General features: G+C 45.1%; 1 protein-coding gene across 1 annotated transcript in view; it reads left to right on the top strand.

Annotated features, from left to right (window-relative positions):
* ENDOD1 (endonuclease domain containing 1) overlaps positions 1–23,505 on the top strand; it is a 29,937-nt gene extending 6,432 nt beyond the window's left edge. The window contains exon 2 of the mRNA XM_076002451.1: positions 19,319–23,505. Within this exon, the coding sequence (XP_075858566.1) occupies positions 19,319–20,521 (1,203 nt within the window). The 3' untranslated portion in view covers positions 20,522–23,505. The remainder of the gene's footprint in view (positions 1–19,318) is intronic.
* The last annotated feature ends 2,549 nt before the right edge of the window (positions 23,506–26,054 follow it).

Consider the following 26,054-nt stretch of genomic DNA (forward strand, 5'->3'; position numbering starts at 1 on the left):
TCTTATTTGTTGGTAGCTCTCACTTCCAGTGATCTGGTCTCTCTCCTAGAATTACTCTTAGTCCAAGTCCAAGATTGCTTTTATTTCCAAATTTCCTACTTTAAGATGCATAGTATGTCCTACGTGGTTACTTACCTTTTAGTTCCCCAGAACTTGACATCTATCGTGGCAATAATTAATTGCCTTCCAATCTATCTATTTGGCCACTGAAAGGAAGGAGAAATAAAAAACAAACTGACTCATAGGCTGAACCAAGAATAGAAGCACTATTTAGTATTCCAGTCATGCTTTCATTGACCCAGTGCTGGACAGAAGTATGGCTCAATCAGAAAGAGGTCAAGCTGAAGGCATTTTATATTTTTAATCAAAACCAAAAATATGGATCTACTTCATTTTGCAGAATAAACAGATGGCTGAAATATTATTTAAAAATATAAATTAAATTAAATATTTTAGCTGACCACACTTTAATTTTGGGCATGATTGGCTTTGAGTGTTGATTTACCTTCAGTCAGCAGGAACACCTAATGCTTTGACAAAGCCCTGGGCCCTCTGTTGATTAACTGTGTTTAGTCAATGTATATTTATTGAGCATCTGCTATGTGTCAGGCACTATGCTAAGCCCTGGGAATGGAATAGTGAACCAACCAAACAAAAATACTTACCCTCAGGGGACTGAATAGCTAGCTAATAGAGGATACAGATGATAAACAAAATAAATAAATAAAAGGCATAGCATATAAAATAGTGATAAGTGCTAATAGAAAAAGCAAGGAAGGAGGATATGAGCTATCAAGGAAAAGGTGAAGTTTAAAAAAGGGTTTCCAGGGAAGAGATCACCGCAGAGGTGACTTTTGGGTACAGATCTGAAGGAAGTGACAAAGCCAGTCATGCCGGTATCAGAGGGAAGAACATTCCAGGCAGAGGGGATAGTAAGTGCAAAGGCCCTGAGGCATGAGTGTTCCTTGTATTTGAGGAAGAACTAAGAAGAGGTTAGCATGGCTAGGGAAGGATAAAAGAGGACAGTAGCAGGAGATGAGGTCAGAGAGGTGTGGAGGGGGAATGGCAGATCATTTAGGTCTTTCTGGACTATTTGTAAGAACTTTGGGTTTTACTCTGTGTGAAACAGGAAGCCATTGTGCAGAGGGTTTGACATAATCTGACTTACATGTTAATGGATCGTTTTGGCCTTGGTATTAAGAAGGGATTTTGGGGGTTAAGGGCAGAAGCAGAGAGACCAGTGAGGAGGTTTCAGTAATCTGACAGGAGACAATGGTGGTGTGGACCAAGGTGGTGGTCATGTTTGTGGCCGGCTGGTGACAGCGTAGTTCCGGCCATATTTTGAAGAAAGAGCTAAGAACCTTTGGCGTGAGAGAAGGGAGTCACAGATGAGTCATAGAAGGCTCCAGGAGTTTGGGCCTGAATGATGAGAAGAATGGAGTTGTCATGAATAAGACAAGGATGCAAAAGGAGGAGCCAGTTTGGGGCCATGTCAAGAGCTTGCTTTTGCTCAGAACAAAAATACAATAGTGGTTACCAGGGGCTGGGTGGGTGAAGAAAACTGAGAACTGTTGTTCAGTGCATGTAAAGTTTCAGTTTTACTCAATGAATACGTTCTGGAGATCTGCTGTGCGGTATAGTGCCTACAGTTGACAATACCATACATGCGCTTCAAAATTTGTTAAGAGGATGTATCTCATATTAAGTATTTTTACCAAACACCACACATAAAGGGACACAAGGGAACTTTCGTGTCAGTTATGTCTGTTACTTTGATTGTGGGGATGGTTGCCTTGTCTAAACTTACCAAATTGTACACATGAAACACGTACAATTCCTTGCATACCAGTTATACCACAATAAAGTTGTGGGGCAGGGGAATGAACTCAGTTTTAGACATGCTGAGTGTCAGATGCCTTCAGGGACTCAAATGAGCTTCCTGTATGGGACTGGATCTCATTGGGTGTTTATCACAAAGAAGGCACTTTTCTAGGCTTCCCCCCCCCACATTTAATCTCACTTAACCCTCACAATAGCCATAGGAGGTAGGTGCTGTTATTATCCTCCTTAGAGGAAGAAACTGAGGAGCAGACAAGTTAAGTTACTATTCTATGTTCACACAGCTAAGAAGAGGCGGGGCTGGAGTTTGGAGCTGAGCTGTAGGACACCTGGGGGCTCATGGAGCTGCCTCTGTTACCAAACCTGTTAACATGTGGGGTGAGCTCCTATTTGACTTGCTTGAATGAAGTTCCTCTTTGGAAAGTTCACGTGTTCATTTCTCAGGATTCTGTAGAAGTGGGCCATGTTCCCAGTCGACAGTCACATGCCAAAGGACTTCAGAGGCTCACCACCTCCAGGTGCACCTTTGTGCCTGTAGCAAGGGTGGGGTTACAGGTTTGCTAAATATGGCATTGGGCTGGGGGTGCTGCTGCCTCGTTGTACAGTCTTATTCCATTCTAATCCACCTTGAGCACTTCCTGTGTTCCTAATGCGAGCAGACATTTTCCATAAGGCACCAGCTTGGGGGTGTGGGACATGGATCAACTAAAAACTGTGCTATTAATAACTGTGGAGCAACAGGGATTGTCCCCTGGATCTCAGTGAGTGTGGCAGAGATAAGAGGATAGAGGGTGGGGTCTTGCATCTCCTGGGGTGTGGAGCTGTTGAGAGAGGCTGTTAGGTTGGTTGTGATGCAAGAGCCTGAGAAGAGCCCAGTTCCTGACCAAATGCCAGTTGTCCCAAGGGGCAAGGGGACACAAGCCAGCCACACCTTCCGGAGCTCTACCCTTGAGCAGAGACAGTGGACCCTCTCATCCACCCTCCACCCCAGTCAATTCGGGAGCCCCTTCTATGCTGCCAACTTGGTTCTCAGAGAAGGAAAACCAGCTAAACACAGCACATGTGAAACTATAACCCAGTATTGCAATAAGCCCTACTTTGGGACCAGAAGAGGGACTTTGCTCCAACTCAGAACACTCCACCTCTTAGAAGATTCAGAAATTCCTTTTTCCTTTATGACTGTTTAGTAAGCTGAAGCCCTTCACCTTGGCAAGTTCTTATCTTTGTTCTTGTATCTTGACTTCAACACAGCTTGGTAGATGTGCCTTCCCTGTGTGTTTATGAGATGGCAGTGTTGGTTGCAGGAAATCTTGCTATTGTCTTAGTTCTTACAGCTACGGGAAGGAATTGATCCAAATTACATTTGTTGATTGAATGGGCCAGGATGCATGATTGAACAGGGATCCTATAAGGCACTGGCCACCGTTTATGTTTCTGAAAGATGGGGCACCCACTGTGGTCTCAGGACACATGGAGGAAGCATGGGGAAATAACCATGGGATGGTTAATGACCTTCCTCTGCACCTCAGTGGACAGACTTCAGTCCTGCACAGTTCCTCCAGAACAGTCCCTATAGACTTACTGTAACAGAAGTAAGGGCCTAAAAAAGGGCAAAATGTATTACAGGTTGTCTCTTTAACCACCCCCACCCACTCTTTTTGGGAATTAAAACCTGCATTCCTGTCCAAGGGCAGTAATCAGAGGGGCAGGGGAGTGTCTTTTGTTCTTTGGACCACAGGAGATTGCTCAATGGAATTGTCCAGGCAGAGGTCACCAGATTGTCTTCACTGGAGATGCTATAGTTAAATAGCAATAGCCTGAAGCTGAAAACTCCTTTTCAAAGCTCTATATTTCTGTTTATAGCGAGAACAATGGTACTTTAAGATGAGAGTCTGCTATCCTCCTCATTTGCGGGCAAATTTTAATAGAATTCTCCTTCCATGGCAAATGAATACACTTCTCTTTCTGTTCCCTCAAACTTCTTGTCCTCATTTTACATTCAGCCACAGGGACAAGTACCGAACTTTCAGTAACATTGCTATCTGTACTCTGAGGCCCACGCTCCCAGCATCTACGTCTCTGCAAAATAGCTTCCTGACTGGTTGACCCATCCTACCTGGCTCTCCTCTAGCCTTTCTCCACTCTGAAGCTAGAGAAATCCTAGACACTGACATCATTGAGCTTTCCAAGGCCTCTGCAAACCCTGCAGGACTCCCCATTTCTCTTCAGATAAAGACAGCTCCTTATCATGGTCTCCAGAGTCATGCATGGCCTGTCCCCGCTCTTTCCCCAGCCTTATCTAGGGTCATGCACCTTGCAGGTCTTTAACTTTGGCCACTTTGGCTTCTTTCTGGTTACCTTATTTTTCTTTTTAATATGTCCATGTTTTCTCCCATCATAGGACCTGTGTACCTGCTGGATATTTTGCCTTTCATGATATTCTCAATTAAGTTAACTACCCATAATACTGTCTAGTAGCAACAAACACACCTTTCTTAGATAGTGTGTAGCAATCATACAATTGTTTGTGTGACTAATAGAGTGCCACCCAATGAGTTCTGAGTTCCATGAAGGCAGGGCCAGGGTTATTGCTGCTTACCATTAAATGGTCAATTGTCTAACCCAGGGGACAGCAAACTTGTTTTGCAAAGGGCCAAGTAGTAAATGTTTTTGGTCTTGTGGGGGCTATATAGTTTCTGTCGCAACCATTCATCTCTGCTGTTTTAGCACAAAAACAGCCACGGGCAATAAATGAATGAATGTGGCTGTGTTCCAAGAAAATTTATGAAAATAGGAAGATGTTGGCTCTGGCTCACAGGCGGTAGTTTGCCAGCCCTGGTGTAGCATACCTCCAGCACTTCGTGTGTGATTAGTGAATGCTGTTGAACATCAAGCACTTGGCAGAGTGGCATTGAAATGTGAAAGCTGTGTGATCCTATTTCTGTTATAGCACAGCAGCCCTAGACCTAGATAAACGGACAATTTCCAACCAATCTTTTTATTGTAGTGGTGGTTGTATGTAATATTTAGTTTTCTTATGATTATAAATGTAACGTGCTTACAGAAAAAAAAATTTGAGCATTTCAGAAGTATATATAGAAAAGATTCATCTTCTCACAAATAATAATCTTTAGTTTGCTCAGTTTGTGTGTATGTATGTACGCATGTAACATTCCAGAAATTTCCATCATACCTGGAAACACATGTACCGTTTCGTATACTTTTAGTCTAAACCACAAGGTTCAGCATCTGTTTGGACTCTGTGAGGCCGTATCTAACAAGCCCCTCTAATGACTGTCACACCCATGGAGTGGGAGAAGGTAGGCACCCTTTTAATGGGTGAGTTTGCACATAAACATAAGCAATTTATTTCATTAAGCATTTTACTTTAGAAATAGAAGGCCCGGGGACTTCAGATGTAAAGTCTACTTCTTCACGTTATTCTTTCAAGAATATCAAATATATAAGTGATGGATGGCGTGGAAGAATCCCACCTTCCTTCCTCTTTCCATGTCACTGCACAGATGAGGCATTGTCCTTTTCCTCATATAGAAGAAGAGACAGAGGCCCAGGGAGTCACTGGTCTGCCAGCATCACAAGGCCAGGAAGTGGCAGAGCTGACAGATCTCCACATTTCTAATCTGGTGTTCTGTTACTAACCCTACTGCCACACAGGCTCACATTTAGAGTGCCTTGAAGAAGAACTACATTCATAAAAACCCAGGAGAAAAGGTCAAAGAAAGAGAAATTACTTTGCCTGAGGGCAGATTTATTAACCTCAAATGATATTTACTACATAGCATCGAGAAGCAAATGTTGTCTCTTTGATGCTTAAGAAAAGAGGTGGTAAGCTTAAACAGCTTGCAGAGGATTTAGGTTGGATGCAAATAAACCTTTTCCCCATAGAGTTTTGATGTTGTGGAAAGGAATCTAAGGGCTGCGAAGTCCCCTTCTCTAGTGGTCTTCAGAACGCAGGGTAAATTGTGCTTGTTGGCTTTGGAGAAAGGCTCTATTATAGCTATAATCTTGTGTGGGGACAGGCTATGGACTTCCTAATTTTCAGATGAGGGTGACTCATAGGAGCTAATGGTGGCATCTCTCGGGCTGCAGTTCCCTGCCCAAGGGGCTCATGGGCCAGGCCTGTTACTGCTACTTTCGCTGCTGTCGATGTTGGTCACCCTTCTGCTCCTCTGCCCCTCCCACAGTTAACCAAAGAGGAAGCTAAGGAGCTAGGAAGGCTGGTGTGTGTGGGTGCGCACGTGTTTCCTCTTGGTGGTCCTAACCACTCATTTACATAATAAAATGTGCTCACAGCCAATCAGAGATAAAAGTTTATCATGAATTTGTTTCCGCTCTCCATGAATTGGGGTTTAAGAAGTAGGCATGGAATTATAGGGAGCTTCAGTGAAGAAGACAAACTCACCCTGTTTATTTGTTTGCTTGGTCACTTATTCATTCGTGGTCAATAGCTCTGAACTCATGGTATTGCAAAGGGTGAGTCGGCAGACATCCAGCTGCTGATTGATACTTTAACCAGTATTGTCATTACCATCAGCATCAAAACCATTGAGTGAAATCTCAGGACTAAGCCCCAAACTAGGAGTCTAAGACATCATCCAGGAGCAAGATATAGTCCCTGCCCTCAGGTGCCTTACTACTTAGTTGGGAAGGCAGATGGTGACCAAGAAGTGGTTTACTTAATTCTCTCTCAATAGACTGTTAGCCCATAAGAGACATGGACAGACTAGACAGGTTGATGAAGAAAATGGGTTTGGTAGTGAGACAAAATTGAGTGGAGTCCTAGCTCTGCCCTTCACCAGCTGTGTGACCTTGGAAATGTTACCAAATCTCATAGCGCTCAGCTCCCCATCTGTGGCATGGGGCTAATCAATTGTCCCTATTCTGCAGAGAAATTAGGAAGATTTGGTGAGACAGTGTGTGCAAAGGACACTCTACGTTGTGCCTAAACACGCAATACAAATACAGCAAATGTTGAAGGAAAGAGTAACCTTTACATCCAGACCATGCCTGCCTTGGAGACTAGAGTGCATGCTATGCTCCTACCCTGACCCAGTGTTATTGCCAAAATGCCCTTCATTTCATACTTTCCTGCTCTGTCTCCACCTCACCTGAGCCAGGCTTGGCTTTTTCTCTGGATTCAGCAGCTCTGCAATATCCCCTGTGTTATTGTCACCCACTGATAATGCTTCTCTTTTGAGGAATTTGGTAGAAATTCCTTCTCTCTGTCCCCTGGGAAGCCCCTGGGGGGCATGATCTGCTCCCAGACTTCCGGGATCAAGACAATTTGTGTCTTCATTTTTTTCTCCCATTTTAATCCTACAGTCTAGAAGGTTCCATCACCTACAAGGTCCCTTTCCCTGTTCTCTTGGGGGCTTACTGGGTTCTCATAGGAATAGGACTCCTGATATTTCGGATTTGTTGATGCATGAATCATAAAACTTACTCAGGCTCATTCAGGTGAAGGGCAGGGCTGTCGAAAGACATCACTGATAGATTCATAGGCACAGGAAAAGAGATACACAATAGAGCTCAAAGGAACCAGAGCTGGTAACCTTTGAAAAACAAAAGGGTCCCACAGAGTCTTCAGGGTCTTTTTCTGCCCTCTGGTCCCTCTTTTAAACCCATGGGTCAGCCTGGCTGCCAACCCCAAACTGTACCGAGGAGCCTTCACAGCCTTCACTGGCTGTTGCCAGTTCCTGAGTTTCTTAGACTGAAAACCCAAGAGAGGCATGTGGTTGCTTGCTGGCCAGATGGGGTGGCCCTTGGTTGCAGCTGGCATGGAGACAGGTAGGAGGGGGTCCTGTGTAAGAAATGCTGCTCCCTCGGAGATAGTGTCAGAAATACTTGGCTATGGGTGTGAGCTCCCAGAACTGGACACGTTGGGCTTTGGGGAGGATGTCAAGGAAATCCATATTTTCACACACTATACACTGAGAATATTAGCTGATCCAATAGGCAGGGGATCCAAATGGCCCATATTATTTTGTTTTCGACCTTGGCATTATCACAGCTCTTGCAGTTTGTAGATAATGCCCCTCACAGAGTGTTAATGCCATGTGAATAAATTAGGCCTAGCCAGGGCACTCCCAAAGATGATGTAAACATTTCTTTTTCAGGGTGGCATTGATGGACACCTGTGCCACCAGCATTAGCATCACTTGGGCTGGTGGTAAAATGCACCTCCAAGCCCTATCTGAGCATATCCCTGTTGTGAAGCCCAGGAACCTGCATTTCTAACACAGACCAAATTGCTTCTAATACAAAGCGAACGTTGACAGCTATTGATTTAATGTGACATGTATAATTTCCGCAGTGGCTGTCAAGGTGGGGGGCTTAAATCCATCAGAGACTGATCAGTGAGAATCCGATGAGGATCTGGCCCAGTGGTTCTCAGCTTAGAGTTGTATTAGAATCTCCTGGGGAACTATTAAAACATCCTGATACTGGGGGCATGGGAGGACTCTTTTTATTATTTATTTATTTATTTATTTATTTATTTATTTATTTATTTATTTATTTTTTTGAGACAGAGTCTCGCTTTCTTGCCTAGGCTAGAGTGAGTGCCGTGGCATCAGCCTAGCTCACAGCAACCTCAAACTCCTGGGCTCAAGTGATCCTCCTGCCTCAGCCTCCCGAGTAGCTGGGACTACAGGCACAAGCCACCATGCCCGGCTGATTTTTATATTATATATATTAGTTGGCCAATTAATTTCTTTCTATTTTTATGGTAGAGACGGGGTCTCGCTCAGGCTGGTTTTGAACTCCTGACCTTGAGCAATCCGCCCGCCTCGGCCTCCCAGAGTGCTAGGATTACAGGCGTGAGCCACCGCGCCCGGCCTATTATTTATTATTCTGATTTAATAGGTCTGGGTGAGGTCTGAGGGTATGTTTTTAAAGCTTCTAGGTGGTTCTGATGTGCAGCCTGGCCTAAGAACCTCTGATCTTGTCTGAAGCCAGAAAGTGGAAAAAAAATGAGAAATAGAGACTTCTCAATTTAACTGACTTTTCTGAATTGTGTACCACATCGTCAGTGCTAAGAATGATTTCTCTGGAAAAGAAAGCGGAGTGCAGAGTGGAAAACAGGCTCCTGTGAGTAATGGGGAAGGAAACCGAAGAGCAGGATGATGTAACCTGAGAAGGTACTGCAGTCTGGAAAGGTCTTAAAGGAGTCCGCTGGCTCCCAGAAGGAGTCTGAAACTCAGAGCTCTGCAAGAGGAGGAACAGAGGAGTCCCACAGGAGTTTGTTTGCCCCAGAGGCCTCTCCTCGGGGCTTTCTTGCCTGCATTTCTTGCCAGGGTAGAGTTGGTGCATTTTTTAAATCCTCTCTACTCTTTTTTTCAAGTTTTCAAGAAAAAGAAAAGCCTGAAATGGAAGCGAAGAAGCACCCTTTCATTCTTTCCTTTGTGCCATCATCTTCTGACTTAGAGAACTCTTCAGCCGTTGGTCTTTGTACCCCGACGGTTCCCAGACATCTAGGGCGTGCCCAGCACTGGCGGAGCTGAGCTGGGACCGCCGCCTCCTTCCCACAGGCAGGAAGGTGTGTGAGTGGCGCTGGGTGCCCAGAGGAAGGGTGATTCACCGGGAGGAAGGCAGAGAGGACCAGGAAGCACCCCCTAGTGCCAAAGGGTCATTCAGGAAATGAAAAGCTCTGCATTTCTTTTTCCTAAAAAGAAAAAGAAAGCAAGAAAAATTAGCAGCCTTCTAATTTTTCTAAAGCTGTTTCTATTCCCAAGGGAATAAAGAATATTTTAGATTGCAGGAAGGAAGGAATTTTTTTCCTTATTAAATGGGTGGGTCAGAATTTTGTTTATTTCTTCCCTGAGAGCTGAAAGCCTTTATGGTTTTTTCCTTCTCAAATGTCCTTAATCTGCTGTTGTGGCCCCACCAGCCTCCCCCTTCTTTGTTGAAAGGCAGCTCTTTCCCTTGCTGGGTATTTTCCATGGTAAGTAGGTTCTGGGACTTACCTGGGCCTCAGATCTAGTTCATTCTACTGTGTGTGAGTGCAGAGGACTTTTAAGCAGCGTCCAGCTCTGATAAGATTATCTGATGTTCCGATTGTCACGGTTCCTTGTAAGGAGGGGCTCTCTGACCCACCTGGTGATGGCGGCAGGGGGATGGCGTGTCTTTTATATCCAGTGTGCGCGCGTGTGTGTGTGTGTGTGTGTGTGTGTGTGTGCGCGTGCGCGTGCACCTGTATTGTAGCTCACACAACAGGGAGAAAATTGGAACACTGACTGTTCACCCCGTCCTATTATTTAACTCTTGTTGAAAAATAAAACAAACCCCAGAGGAAGTAGCCTCTTTGTCCCCAGAGAGTCAGAGAGAAGCTCACTAGGATGGCTCCTGAGGACAGGATCTCGTCTGAATCATCCCCTGCATGTGCTTATCTAGTCTCAGCTTAAAATTCTCCAGGGGAAGGAAACTCCACCCTCCCCATGGTGAGTCATTGCGGAGTTTAACAACCACTCTGATGACCCTTCATTAGGACCACCTTTCCCATGCTGCACGTCGTGCAGCAGGACTAGAGGACGGCCGGTTCTCGCTGGAGCCTCTTCTGCAGGTCGGAGGGACGCCTATGTGCACCAGAAGATCATGGTGGTCAAATGAGATCATTCTTTCAACAAATACCAGTCGCTTCCTGCTGCACGGGGGCATGACTCTAGGTGTGGGGCCGCAGAGATAGCTGGGCACTGGCCCGTAGCCTTCAATTCAGTGGTGACACAGGTAGATAAACACACAGTCTGGCACACACTGGCAGACTCCTCTGCTTTGTCGTTGGTGGTCAGCCTGCTGAACTCGACCGCCCACAAGTGTCCCACCCTCCCGGAGGCAGCCTCCACTCACACCAGCTGCTGTCATCAGCAGGGCTACACCTGTCCCCTCCACCTGCAGCTGCTGACGCGCTACTCCTTCCCCCCGGCCTTTTTCCCCCTGCCCTTGGTCTTACTCTGTACCTGCACCGCTCAGTCTCTTCCCATCAGCAGTGCTGCAACCCTCGGCCCCTGCTCACCTGGACTCTATGGTCAGGTACTTCAATCCATTTGCAGTGACAAGGCTCCTACCCTTCACACCCCCCACACCTAGGCCGGTGCTTTCTCTGCTCTCATCCCTGGATGGCAGATCCTCGCTGGGGGTATATTAAGTACAAAAACTCAAATCCTGGCCTCAGCAGAGCTGGCCCTGCCCCATTAATCCTGGATGCTTTCCACAGGGCCTTCCTTTCTTTTTGACAGCCTTTCTTTCTCCTTTTGCAAATTCCCTGGCACAGTGACCTCAGGAGGCTGAAGACCTTCCTTGCTCTCCCTACGCTCTGGGCCCCTGGCCAGCATGGCAGGGAAGCTGACCACCACTTCCTGCAAAATCGCCAACAGCAGCCCCTCACCCACCCTCCTCTGTTCCATGCTGCCGTCATGATCACCAACATGCTAATTAGCAATACGTACCAAGAACCCACCGTATGCAGAGTCCCCGCTATGACTTAGGCAGACAGGAGGTACAAGAGATGATCCCAGCCCTTGAGAGCCCGGTGTCTGCAAAACTACGAGGGGCAAGTGCACAGGGGCCCACTCCCTGCACACTCAGCTCACCGCTCTGATAACTTTCCTCTTGACTTTCAAGTCTCCTGTTGTGTGTGTGTGTGTGTGTGTGTGGTGAGTCTGTATGTGTATATGCCCGTGTGTGTGTGCGCGCGCACACACACACACACACACACACACACACACACACACGCTCTTTAAAACCAATCTTAGTAACATTATAAGCCTCTCTTCCTTCCCATCCACCCGCCAGTCATCTCAGCCCTCTGCAGGGCCCCTTTACACTCCTGCCTGTCCATCTGTCACCCTCAGGCTACTCCCACTCCATCGCCTCGTGGCTCAGTCCCCTGACTGGTCCTGGAGGTCTTGGCTGGGACACCCAGCCTCTGAGTCTCCCAGTCCTGTGGGATTCTCTGTCCCATTACACACTTGTATGGGCTTGATGCTGGGAAGAGAGTTAAAGGAACTCCCTTATACCCGCCATGTCTCTGAGCTGTCTCAGAACAAGTGCTTATGAGGATGGTGTGATTCTGGCCCTAGAGGGGTTGAGAAAAGAGTGGGTGGAAGGAGACCAAAAAAGGCATGCAGGAGGCTGGTGAGCGGCGTTGTTGTGATGAGTTCAGACCTTCATGCGTGTGTTCCCTGAGGGTCACCTCAGCAAGCAGCTCCTCCTCCCTTCTCAGTGACAAACTCCCCATGGCAAGTCTGCGCCCGGTGACTCTGGCCCCTGAGGTCAGTGTGGATTTTGCAGCCCGGAAGTCCCCAGAGATGGGGCTCTGCCCAGTGGCTCTCTGTTCCTCCAGCCTGCTGCCTTCAGATCATTCCCCCGAGATGCGCTTAAGCCTGAAGTAACCGGCCCTGAGGTGCTCGCCTGTGCGGAGACTCAAGCAGCCCCAAACTCCCAACACGCCCTTCACCTTGGATGGGAAGACAATCTTTGCTTATCCTTGCAATTCCTGTCCTTTAAGCTAAGGTTCCGTTCCTCTCCTGCCTTTACCTAAAGCCTTCTCCAGCGAGAGGCACCGTGGCTGCAGTCTTCTCTTGCCCACGTGCAGTCACCTCTGCTGGCCGTCCTCCTTCCCGAGAGCTCTGTCACTACCCGTCTCTAAGGCCTTGGCCCAGTCTCCTTCCTTCCCTGTCCTCTGCCAGAGGTGGCACACATTGTGATCGTCCTCCAGCCAAAGCCTTCTCTTCCCTTGACTTTTGACGTGACATTAGACGACCGATTCTCCCCACAGCGTCTTCTGTGTCTCCAGGGTCACTGGCCTTCCTTGTCTCTCTCGGCGACCGCTCTGCGGCTCTCAGCATTCCCTTCCTCGTTCAGAGGCCTGGGCTGCTACTGGCTTGTGGTTAGGAGCTTTGAAATCAGAGATGCCGGGCTTAAGTCTTGGCTCTTCCACGTACTTGTTGGATGACTTTGTACCTGCCATTTGTCTGAGTCTCAGTTTTCCCACATCTAAAACGGAGACGGTAGTAATGCCTGCCTCGTAGAGTATGCAAAGAGTAAATAGGATCCTACATTGTTTCCAAATTTTATTCCTGTTGTCCTTTCGAATTAACCTCTACTTTTCCCCACTCAGAGACCCGTTTTCACAGGCTGCTTGTTTCTGCGCTAAGCCTCAGTGTGGAGATCTTGCTGAGGCTTTACTGGCCTTGCTGTGTCGCTAAGTCTGTCAGAATCTTCAAGTTCCACTTCAGATCCTGTTTCCTCCAAGAGTTTTCCCTGGCTGCACTCCCCATGTGCCCTTCCTGCCTCTGTAATGCTGTTGCTCTTTTCTGTTCTATCATGTGTTCAGCAGTTGATATAAACTGCATCATACTGCAGTTTTTCTCCCGATTTTCTATTTAACTTTCTGTGTATCTGTGTCTTGTTTCCATAAATAGATGATGATTTTCTTGACATGAAGGCATATTTTGAAGCATATAAAACAGTGATTAAAAACACCTGGCTGGGCGCAGTGGCTCATGCCTGTAATCCTAGCACTTTGGGAGGCCGAGGCAGGAAGATTACTTGAGGTCAAGAGTTCAAGAACAGTCTGAGCAAGAGTGAGAGACCCCGTCTCTACTAAAAATAGAAAAATTAGCCGGGTGTGGTGGCGTGTCACTGTAGTTCCATCTACTGAGGAGGCTGAGGTAGGAGCATCGCTGGAGCCCAGGAGTTTGAGATTGCTGTGAGCTAGGCTGACACCATGTTGCTATGGGGCTGGACTTCCTGAGTTGACACCCTGGTTCTACCACATACTATGTGTGACCTTGGGCAACTTACTTAGTCTTGATGTGCCTCAGTTTCCTCACCTTTCAAAAGATGATAATAATAGTACATAGTTGTGAGTTTAAATGAAGAATAGTTAGTTCATCCACTTACTGATTTAATTCATGTAAAACTCTTAGCGTCTGGCATGTAGCACTTGATAAATGTTGGGTGGTGTTGTTAATATCATTTCCAATGTTTCCTCTTACGGTGCTCATCATACATAATATATGCTTAATAAATACTGCCGAATGGGTCAATATATCCCCTCCAGTACTCCTTTTCAATTTTCCATTCTTCTTTTTTTTTTCCTCAGATGCATTTTATCACAAAAATTCGAAGTTTCCCTTTATGTAATTCTGAAACAAAAAAGAAACCCCTTGGATTTAAATAGCTTTTACTGTTTGGCATGAGGAAACAGACCAGCTCGTGGAGAGAAACAATTTTTTTCTTTGTACTAAATTTGAAAAGGAATTTATTATAAGATTATTTATGGGGCAGGAGGCTAGTGGGGTGGGGAGAACTCATTCTTCTGAAACCTACTTAACATGTTGAGATTAGAAAAGAAATTTCCCATTAAATACAGGAACTGTATCAAATTACATCAGCAGCCCAGGGGTACTAGGTCAGCTGGGAGGTGGATTAGACAGAGCTTTGTGTGTTCCCCTCCATCTAGAGATTCCACTGGGGAACCAAAGGGGAGATTGGTGGTGTGTGCAGAAGGGCAGGGGTGATTCAGAAGTTATAATGGGAAATAACCTCTTACATCATAAGTATATATCTGTAGGGAGCTGAGTTGTCAGTAATTTACTGTAATTGCAATAACCAGATCCTTAAACTATGTCTGTAGAGAGCATGGAAAAACACATGTGCCCTTTAAGTGACAGTGTATCAAAGAACATACTAAGACTCTTTTAATCAAATAGTATTACTATTTTTAATACAATTTCCCATACATGAAATATTTTAGTTACACACACACACACACACACACACACACACACACACACACACACTATGGCTTCCCTTCAGAAAATAAGAAGCTACCAAGACAGACTTGGTTGTTTTGTAGAGTTACATGAACATGATAATGATGGGGAGCTCATGTATTGATTTTATTTAGATTTTTCAGATGATTCTCCAACAAAAGCTGTTAAAATCTGATCCCATCTTGGGATCAGAATAAAGTTTTGTAAGGCCATGACCAGACAAGACAGCCTAGAGAGCCTGCCACTTCCACAGTCCCTGGTGGGGGGCAGCCCTGTGCAGGTCCCCGCAGTTCTCCCCAGCACCCAGCCCACAGCTGATGCGGCAGAGGTGAGCATTTGACTCGAGGACAGCTGTTTCATAGGTTTGTCTTAATGTGGCCTGATATGAAAAGATGAGCTGGGTAAATCGGATTCTGTCCCTCGAGCACTTGATGGAGGAAATTAGGTAACAGAAGAAGTGAAAATTGAAGACTGATGATGGGGCGAGTGGCTAGAGAGGCTCTTAGGGTCCACGTGCAAGCCCCAGCTATGATGAACAGAGACCGTGAGTGAGAAGAAGCCATGAAATAGAGAACAGCCATGCACAAAGAAGTAGGCAAAGAAGACAGGTGGGAGAGAGGGAGAAAGTCTGACAGGTCCAGTGTGGCTCTGTTTCATTAATGGCAGTCTTGAGTATCTAATTAGTCTCACCCACAGACTCTTTCTGCCAAAATTCCCTAAGGGCTTTCGGAAATCCATTTCCAGTTCCAGCATTGCCAAGCTATCCTGCCATCCCTAGATCTTCATGGAGCCTGTTGCTTCAGCTTTTCTTGGGTTTCCATGCTTTTTATCCTTCCAATGAACCCATCATTTCGACACAAATGAGTCTTTGTTCATTGACAATAGAAGGTCTTCAGGAATATAGTCCAGATTCAGTTAAGTGATACAGCAGGGTCCCTTTCCTGTCTGACTCTACTCTGTGGAGTGTGAGGGGGGAGGGGGCTGCTTTTACACTTTTTCTCCCAGAACATTTGCTGTGCTTGGTGCTCGCTGTCCTCCGCTACCCTTGCTGGTATAGAGAAGATGAAGGGAGTAGCCAGGTGAGGCGCCAGTAGGAATGACCCTCCTGTGGACCAGCCAACCGACCAATTTCTAAGGGTTGCAGGAGCCTGAAGACTAAGTTAGTGGCTTAGCAGCCACGTGCCCTTGGCAAAGGCAAAAAGGAGGCCCGAGGACCAGCCTGTAAACTCCTCCTTTATCCTTTTCCTTTCCATCCTCTCAGCGTCAGAGGGCTCAGATATCACCTTCCCTCCCTGCAACTTTAAGGAGCTTTATTTATTCCATGACACAGAGAGAAAAGATTACAGATAGTGCAGTATTTTGTTCTACTCGCTGATAGAACAAACAGGCACAGCTGTGACCATTAAGATAGGAAAAAGTATAGTTTAGTGATAGAGAACATATGCTTTAGGGGACAAAAACGCCTCAGTTCAAGTCCTGCTCTTGCTACTGCTTATCGGAATACTGGAAAATTTACTTCATCTTTCTGTGTCTTGGTTTCTCCATCTCTAAAATAAGGGAGAAATACCTTCCATTTAACGTTATATGGAAAGCATTTAGTTGGTAGTTCAAAAAGTATTAGTCTTCACCTCCTGCCCCATCACTATCTAGTTGGAGTAGCCCGGCATTCTGACTTGATCTCAAACACTATAGTCTATCCTGTCATCAACCCATAGGGCCAAACCCGGGGTTTGTGAGAATACAGTGACCGTGGATATGGGGTTCTGAAGCAAGCAGAGGGAATTGAGGGAAGATGTACCCCTGCTGCCTGCATCTCCAGGGCATAGAGTTTAGCTGTCACTTTGCCCAGGAAGGCCCAGGGCAGGGAGCGCGCAGAGCCCGGTGGAATTGGCCCACTTCCCATGTAAGTGTTTGCCTGTTCCCCTGTGCAGTGTGGGTGGAAAAGGTACCTGGCCACGGCCGAAATCTGAAGCCCTGTGAACCCAAGTGGCCTGAGCAGATGCAGAAGCACCCAGCCCAGTCTCCCCTGCATGGCAGCCAGCATGCCCTGCAGTTTGGGGGTGACCAGCTCATAGTCTTGGTTTCTCCCTAACAGTAGGGTACTGTGTCTGTTTCTTAAACACACATTTTCTCTTATTTGTTTTTCTCTCTTTATTTCCTCTTTTCTCCTCCTGCCTCTCTCTTTTGCTTCCTTCCCCTACCTCATCTGAGAGTCCCTTTTCTCTGCTCATTTTCCAGGACTGCCGACTATCCCTGTAGGCACTGTGTCACCCCCAGGTGGCCCTGGGGCTGAAGACACACCGCCATGCTACCAATTCAAAAACCATGTCCAGACTTCCCCTGGAAGGAATGAAGGCACTGCATCAGGTTAAATGCAGACAAAAAACAGACAAAATGTAACCGTGGAGAAATGTGCATCTTAAAAGCCTGACCTTATACCCAAGACTCTATGGATCTTGGCTCTGCCGTGTCCTGATCTTAGGATTCAGAAATGAGGCTGCTATTTCCCTGGGATATAGTAATATATTTTGGCTATAAGAGAGCAGAGACAGAAGCTTTACAAAATGGGCTTCTTATCTCTGTCCTACAGATGTGTGTGAGTAGAGAGCATCTGGGATCATTGCTCTTTCTCAGACTGGGGGAAGCATGGAGTGGCTGAGTAGGCTCAGCCTGTAGATTAGCCCATTAGGCTTCAGCAGGTATTCCTGCTTCCATACCCATTTGCTCACCCATTGCCCTCACTACCCTACACGCACACGCATGGCAGTGCCAGCACTTGCCACTGCAGAGCTGTAGACATCCATAATGGGGTTACCTTCAGACAAGAGGGTCAACACACTCCCCATGGCCGTGATGCCTCTGGGGGTTTGTTTGATGGGTTTGCTGAGTAGCACCAATTCTAGGAAATCAATTAGCAAGAATTTACTTATTTGATTAAATTAGTTTGGGGTTTTTGTTTGTTTCCTTTTGAATGTAACACATATAAATAATTTATGGGTTGATATGAGTAGGGGAGGTATAAAGAGAGAAATAAGAAAATAGAGGAAAAAAATATCACTTGCATCCCCAGGAATCAAAAAACACTGTTAAGGGAGTAGAACGACAGTTACCAGAGGCTGGGAAGGGTAGCGGGGAGGCTGTATAAAGTGGGGACGGTTAATGGGTATAAAATATAGTTAGGTAGTTAGATAGAGTGAACGATATTTGATATTACAACAAAGTGACTATAATTCACAATAAGTTAGTATATACTTCAAAATAACTAAAAGAGTGGAATTGGAATGTTCCTAACATAAAGAAAGGATAAATGCCTGAGGTGTTGGTTACCCCAATTACCCTGATTTGATTAATTCACATTGTATACCTGTATCAAAACATCACATGCCCCCTATAAAGATATACAACTATTATATACCCATTAATTAAAAATAAAAAAACACTGTTGACATTTCCTGTTTCCTTCCAAAGTTTTTTTCTTGCATATTTTAGGCTTTCTTAAAAATAAATTGTGATCATTTAATTTTATATCCTTCCTTTTTCTTTCAATGTTATAGCATATATTTCCCCATTGTCACAAACCCTTCATAATTACAAGTGCTTTATAATGGTTTTGAGGTATTTCTTTGATGGCTGTAACATTTTCTGGTTTTTGAAAATGTGGATTGGTTCAACCTCCTGCTGTTATAAATTCTGCCATGAGAAACATCTCGAGGATAAAGACTGACAAGAGTGCCTTGAGATTCTAGATGTGTCAGGCCTTGGGCTGGGTCCTATGGGAAATACACATGGTCCCTGGTGTCAAGGAATTTACGGCGTAGTTTGGGAGATAAAAATATAGTCCTTGGATAATCCTGAGCTCTTTCCTTTTGTCTTTTCGGATTCTTAATGGTAAAGTAAAAATATACATTATCCTGTTGAACTAGGGGGGATAAAAAAGCAGAACCAAGAAGGGATGTATATATTGATTAAAATTGGTATATAGCACATATCTAAATTGATCAAAACACAAAATGAATTTTTAATAATGGCAAATGTCAGGAGGAAATGAAATTCCAACAGGAGTTAGTCTAGTTTGAATTTTAGCTTTGCCTGGTAAGTATCTAAACACTGAGACCACACTGTACATTTTCTTCCATTTGATTGAAATGCTCTGATTAGAGTTGATTGCTTTTCACATATCCCCAAATGTGTAAATGTTCATTAAGAATGCGTGCATTAAATTGCAGCCAACACTGGGGGCTGATCATCTATGTTACATTTCCTATTTTTATGGTCCTGTTGGGATCTATTCTCCCCTTGTTTTCATTGTTACAATTACTTGGGATCTCCTAGAAAAATATTCCAAAGAAGAGCTGTGAAATTCATAAAACTACAGCAGATTAAGAAGGAATGCCACGATGGTGGGGTAGGGGCGAGTGATGGATGCTACCGCAGAGCAGGGCTGGGGTATACAGGGGGTAAACTAGGAAACAGCCCACTTGAAAGATGCTTTCAAACACCAGCATCACTGGGTATTCCTATGAAATGTGCGGGCGTGCACCAGAGAACCAAGTCCTTCCAAACCCAAGTGTTTAGAAATGATAGCGGAATGGGGACTTTTCTAGGGTCTTGGCAGAATGATTCACGTGCTCTGTCCCTGCTGTTAACAGGGCTGCCTCTCACCACTTGTTCTCTCCTTTCAGATCGATGACCCCAAAAGCACCCTTGAGGAGGCGGCTAATGAGGCCGAGGCTGTCACCTCTGTGAACAGCCTGGGAAGCAAGCAAGCCTTGAACACAGATTACCTTGACTCCGATTACCAAAGAGGACAGCTGTACCCGTTCCCCCTTGGCGGTGATTTCCAGAGGGCCACATTTGCTCTCACAAATTCAGCCCCGATGACCCAGTCCTTCCAGGAGCGCTGGTACATGAATCTCAACAGCCTGGTGGACCGGGCCCTGACCCCGCAGTGTGGCCACGGGGAAGACCTCTATATCATCACGGGCGCCGTGCCCTCAGACCACAAAGTCAAAGACAGAGTGGCCATCCCTGAGTTGGTGTGGCTGGCGGCCTGTTGTGCTGTCCCCGGGGGAGGCTGGGCCATGGGCTTTGTCAAGCACACCCGCGGCAGTGACATCATAGAAGACGTGATGGTGAAAGATCTGGAGAAACTGCTACCGTTTAACCTTCAGCTGTTCCAGAACAACTGTGGTGAAACTGAGCAGGACACAGAGAAAATGAAAAAAATCCTGGAAATGGTTAACCAAGTCCAGGATGAGGAGCGACAGGTACAGTCTCAAGAGCGCGCCATTCCCCTCTCCAGCACCAGGAGCAAGCGGTCTGCCCTGTTGCCTCCGGAGCCATCTGAGGGAAGTAGCAGCTTTTTGGGAAACCTCCTGGGCTTCATTGCTACCCCATTCAGCAAGCTTTTCCAGTTAATTTATCACCTTGTGGTAGCAATCCTGAAGTACACTGTCTATTTCCTGTGGTTCGTTACCAAGCAGGTGATTAACGGCATAGAAAGTTGCCTTTACCGCCTGGGCTCGGCCACCATCTCATACTTCATGGCCATTGGGGAAGAGCTGGTGAGCATACCCTGGAAGGTGCTCAAGGTCATAGCCAAGGTCATCAGGGCCGTTCTCCGGATCCTTTGTTGTCTGCTGAAGGCCGTTTGCCGCATTCTGGGCATCCCCGTCCGAGTCCTCGTGGATGTGGCCACTTTCCCCGTGTACACCATGAGTGCTGTTCCAATTGTGTGCAAGGACATCGCCGTGGGCCTTGGCGGCACCATGTCTCTGCTCTTTGACACTGTTTTCGGCACCATGGGTGGCCTGTTTCAGGTGGTTTTTAGTATCTGCAAGCGGTTTGGCTACAAGGTTACTTTTGACAGTTCTGGGGAGTTGTAGGACTCAAAAAGCTAATCGTGTCCAGTCACAGTGAATTTGAAAGCTAGAGTGTTTTGTCTATATGTTGGGTTTCTGTTCATTGTCAGTTGTCATTATATTTTGGCCTTTGGTGGGGGTGTTTGCAAAGGAAGGTGGTGCAATTTAGACTTGACACAAGAGGAATGCTCAGGGTGAGATTAAGTGTCCTGACCTGCCGTGTACCTCCAGCTCTGTGTGCACACTTGCAAGCCACTACTAACTTCAGTTACTCACTCCAACACAGATGACCACCTGATAAGCTCTGGTATTCATTTGTGATGGTTAAAAATGACAGGGGAGGGAAGAATTAGAAAGAAGACAACTTTTAACCAAAGGGTTCCTGAGAAAAGGGGAATGGAATCTTGTTCCTCCTATTACTTTTTGAGACTTCAGGCAAAACAGATAAAAATATCCACAGCCAGTTTCTTGGCGTTGGCTTCATTTTCTTCCCAGCTCGACTGACCTTGGTGAAGAGCAGATGATGCTTCTTTCTTGAAATAACTTCCTTAGAGATATAGAATTTGCTGTGTCTCTTAGCTTTCCATGGTTCCCAAGGACATGGAAGGTTTTCTTTTTCTCCAAAGTTGAATTTTGCTGCATTTTTCTTGTAGGTAATGTTAAAGATAAAGCATTTTATAAAATTGTATTTGGGTAATGATAAGCACTTTATGCCAAATGTGGCATAACAAAATTTGTAAGGGCAAAGATTTCTCTGCCCCTGGAATGGTAGATAACAGTCCTCACAGGTATAGAGAACAAAAGGGGGACAGTCCTGCTCTTAGTAGGTGCCATAGATCCAAGAACATCTTTAGCCAAGCTTGGATTAACTTGACATATATTAAATCTCTGGCAGATGAGAAACATTCTAGATGTTTTAAATTCATCAAGTAAGTGTCTAATATAGTAAAACACTCTGACTTATTTCCCTAAATGATTGTTTTGGTATAACTATATAGAAAGGAGCCACAAAATAAAAAAAAAATTAAAATTATTCTGTCTCTGAAAAAATATATTGATAAATATTTAAGAATTATTATCTCTTAGGAAATTATTTTTATAATGTGTTTGAGTCTATCAGACATAACTCCCCCACCGATGCAAGTTAAATTTGAGAGCTCATTCACAATTTTTTAGTCAAGCACTTGTCATTTTAAATCTTGCACTAAAAATGGTAACAAGAAGGAGCAAACTTTGCTCTGCTTTCCACAGCTGAGATGGAGTCATCTGGATTTTTTCTGAGTGTTTTAAGGAGTTGCTGTAAAGTAGGAGAGAGCCAGATTTGAAATACTGAGGTTGGGGGAACAGCCTATGATTCATCAGAAACTTAGATGCAGAAATCTGGGGTCTAGAAAGGCAACAAGGAGAGAATGATGTGTCGACCGTTTTATATGGGGCTGGTGGATAAGAAACGTGAATGTAGCAGGAGTTACATTTTGCAGAAAAATAGGTGAATTGCACCCAGAGTAGAACAGCAGCCAGCAAGCTGCCATCCTGATCAATTTGTGACGCAAAGTTGGAGAGTATGAGCGCCAGATTGGTCCGTGTAGTGAGGTATGCTCTCTTTTGCTCTCAGAATCTTAAAGCAGTATTTTTACTGACACTTCTCTTGGCAAGCACAGAAATCTTTAGTTGGACGTCCCTTCATTTCAGAAGGTAAATGGAAGGGTGAGAGTTTGCCGTGGTACTGATGGGTCCAGAATCCGGCTGGATAAAGGAAGGGAATCGTAGAAGTGACCATTGGGATAGTCTGATCAAACTTATTTTATAAAGAACCGGAGGCACAGAGGGCAGTGAGCTTGCCCTCAGTTTCACGGCTAGCTGAGGGCAGGTCAGGAGCCAAGGTCGTTTGCATGTGACCCGTCACACTTGGGATGTCAGGTACAGGGAGCGTGTGCTATCATTTAGCGGCTACCCTGGACCGTGGCAGGACTTTCTCATCCATCAGACAGATTCCAGGCCCTGACTAATCAATTGAATCTGGTGTGTGTGATAAATAATTAGCCATCCACCACCAACGTCATGCCTACTGCACCCCATGGAACCCTTATCTCCTTATGGCACATATTTGCATACTGAAACGCCCAAAGCGGGCATCCATGGCAGCTCGAGCCCCTTAGCACTGCAGGGAGCACGGCATCCAAACTGGCTTCTTGAGAATCATTTGGAAATGCCTTCTTTTTCATGTCCAGTTGTTTAGTGTCTGTTTATTCTTGTGTGGCCTCTTAAAATCTAGGAAGGGACAGTAAAGCAAAAAGTACCCTGAAGGTTAGGTTGGCTGAGACCCTCTGCTCTGGACTGCTAGTGTTGGCTGTGACTCTGGTTCACTGGAACTATTTGCACTGGGCCTGAAGCCCCCACTGCTGGCCTGTTCCCAACAAGCTACTTTGGGCTTCGGTGTAGGAGTTTGGTTGATGAACCCCAGGTCTGGCTTAAATATTTTGCTGTGGCTCTGTTGTGTTCTTGGGCCCTCGGGGAGGTCAGCCAACTCTTCATCATTATGGGGCTAACTTCTAGTCTGGGATCAGCTATGCCTTTGGACATTCCTCTTTTCCATTGTGCCTTGTGATTGTTGGCTTCTCACTCAGCGTCAGCCTTTCACCGAAATGCAGACTAGGGAGTTGGGAGATGGAACCAAAGTGAAGCACTCCTCATCCATGCAATCATTTATTCATCCTCAAACATGTATTTATTTGGACATTAAGGTTGCAGAGACGAACAGTGCATGGATCTCATCTTTGAGGATTTTAAAATCTGGTGGAGAGATCAATATTTGTAATACATCATGGTAAGTGCTGTAGCTAAGGTACTAGCAGCATGCTCCCGGAGCACAGGAGGAAAAGCCACAAAACCATGGGACTTAGGGAAGCCTTTACAGAGGGTGTGACAAAAGTCAATTTGACATTTTCAAGCTATGTACAATGCTGTGCACCTTGCAGATGCTAAATAAAGTAATTATTGACAACTCATTAGCAGTTCTGTAAAATCTCTGAAAGGGAGAATCCTAATGGTTGAAATGAGGGTTGGGGATGACCTGTGATTTCTCTTTTTCCCCATTTCCTTCTTGATCCACAGTAACTCAAGCAGTTTCCAGTCACATGTGTCACAACTGTTAATGTTTGAAAAAATTTTGAGGCATACATGAGAAAACAGAAGTTTGGGTCAATGAAACAGGCGTTATAGAACTACTTTTCTTTTCTTTCTTTCTTTCTTTTTTTTTGAGACAGGGTCTTGCTCTGTGCCCCAGGCTAGAGTGCCGTGGCATCAGTCTAGCTCACAGCAACCTCAAACTCCTGGGCTCAAGAAATCTTCCTGCCTCAACCTCCCAAAGTGCTGGGATTACAGGTGTGAGCCACCATTGCCTGGCCAGAACTATTTTTTGTTGTTAATTTTCTGAAAAGCTATTTGGGACAGTAAGTGTTTTTTATGTGTCCTTCATAAATAAGCACCAAAGGCTTATTGCTTCTCTGAGTCTGAATCACACAGTTATAGAAACAGTCTTGTTTATTTGTTGATTCATCAGGGAGCTCCCACAGTGTGGGAGATAGCAAGCAGTCTCTGAAGGGGGCCTGCCCTGTCTGTACCCTTGGGTAGGGCGCCCCCTCTGGGCTGGAGGTGGCAGTCATTCTTGGCTGCCTTCCCCGTGTGGGCTGAGTTGTGTGTCTGTGTCTTGCTCAGCATTTTGCCTAAGCTCACCACACAATACGTGTTTTCCAAATGTTACACTATAAGCAGTATAGTGTGGACTGCTTAACTTTCGTAAATGGGTTCTCAGACTGCTCATTGTCTCTCTCTGTAGGTATTTCCCCCCAGATCATAGATCGATTTTTGAGAACTACATTCCAATTTTTAAGCTTAAATTTCAACAAAGAAAGTGGTCATAACTGCTTGTTATGTATTATCTACAGGGAGATGTTCTCAGGAGGTAGATGTAAAATCACTTCTGGGAGCCGATATGGCCTAGTGGTTAGAGCCCAGGCTCCAGAGTCAACATGCTGTAGGCTCAAATCCCAGCTTCCCTGCTTGCTAACTGTGTGGTCTTGGGCAAGTTACCTCAGCTTCCTTATCTATAAAATGGGGCTAATTATTAGTACCTACCTTAGAAAGATCATTTTTCCAACCCCCAAACCCCTTTCTCTTATGGACAGCTGCCCAGGAAGCCCCAGCCAGGAGGGTCTGGTCTCATGGACACACAAACAACCAGAAGCCTCCTTGTCAAGACATAGAAATTTCCAAGTGTAACAAGGGGGCTTTGGCCAATGCAACTGCCCAAAGTTAAACTTATATTATTTTAAAAGTATTTTTAAAAACCCACAATGAGTACTTAATAAGAATAAATACAATAATTCTATGGTAGGGTGGGATGGGCGAGGTGATTGTTAAAGGTGTCACAACCAGTTCTCATTAAGAGTCTCATATGTGTCTGTAAGCCCTTCCTAAATACAAGCATATTTTGGATACTTCTTGCCTGTCTGAAGTATACTGACTTCCTATTCATCTGAAGATGTCATACCCATCAATCTACAGCCCTAGAGTTTGCAGAAGTACTTTCACCTACAAGGATTCATCTGATCTTTTCAAACACGGCATAGACTAGAGCAGGGGTCCTCAAACTTTTTAAACAGGGGGCCAGTTCACTGTCCCTCAGACTGTTGGAAGGCTGGACTATAGTTTAAAAAAACTATGAACAAATTCCTATGCACACTGCACATATCTTATTTTGAAGTAAAAAAACAAATGGGCAAAAACACCCACATGCGGCCCATGGGCTGTAGTTTGAGGATGCCTGGTCTAGAGTATGGACAGGTACACTTAGTCATCTAGACTTTGACAGAAGGAGTCTCGGGCTCCTTTCCTCTTTTGTTTGATTCTCTTTTGTTTAGGAAAAAGGCACACTCACTAAAATGAACCAATATTCAGTTAAATACAGATTTCTTTTCAACTTTATAGGCACCAACTTTATAGGTGCAAAGAGAAGTTCCATTCAATACTGAATTGATCAATATTATTTCAATTTGAAACATCACTATCTAAAACTTCTAGAAGAGTCGGTGTTATAGGAGAAGCTATGGCCTAATAAGAGCTTCCAGAATTTCTGGTGTTTTGGGTAGGAAAAAGGAGCTTGAGATCAAATTTGAAATGAATTATGCACTAAAGTGCTTCCGTAAAGAGCTATGGTACAGGGTTTGGATTTTTTGTTTTGTCTGTTTCTAAGCTTGTACTTTGGATTATATAGCCCTGGGTTCAAGTTTTAATTCTATGACACTTTTGGGAAAGTCTCCAAGCCTTTGTGAGCTATAAAATATAAAATATATCTATAAAATATGAGTAATAAAAGTACTGACCCTGTAGGGTTTTTATTTTTATTTTTTTGAGACAGAGTCTCACTTTGTTGCCCAGGCTATAGTGAGTGCCATGGCGTCAGCCTAGCTCACAGCAACCTCAAACTCCTGGGCTCAAGCAATCCTCCTGCCTCAGCCTCCCGAGTAGCTGGGACTACAGGCATGCGCCACCATGC

This window comes from Microcebus murinus, chromosome 4, assembly GCF_040939455.1.
Source record: "Microcebus murinus isolate Inina chromosome 4, M.murinus_Inina_mat1.0, whole genome shotgun sequence".
Classification (NCBI taxonomy): domain Eukaryota; kingdom Metazoa; phylum Chordata; class Mammalia; order Primates; family Cheirogaleidae; genus Microcebus; species Microcebus murinus.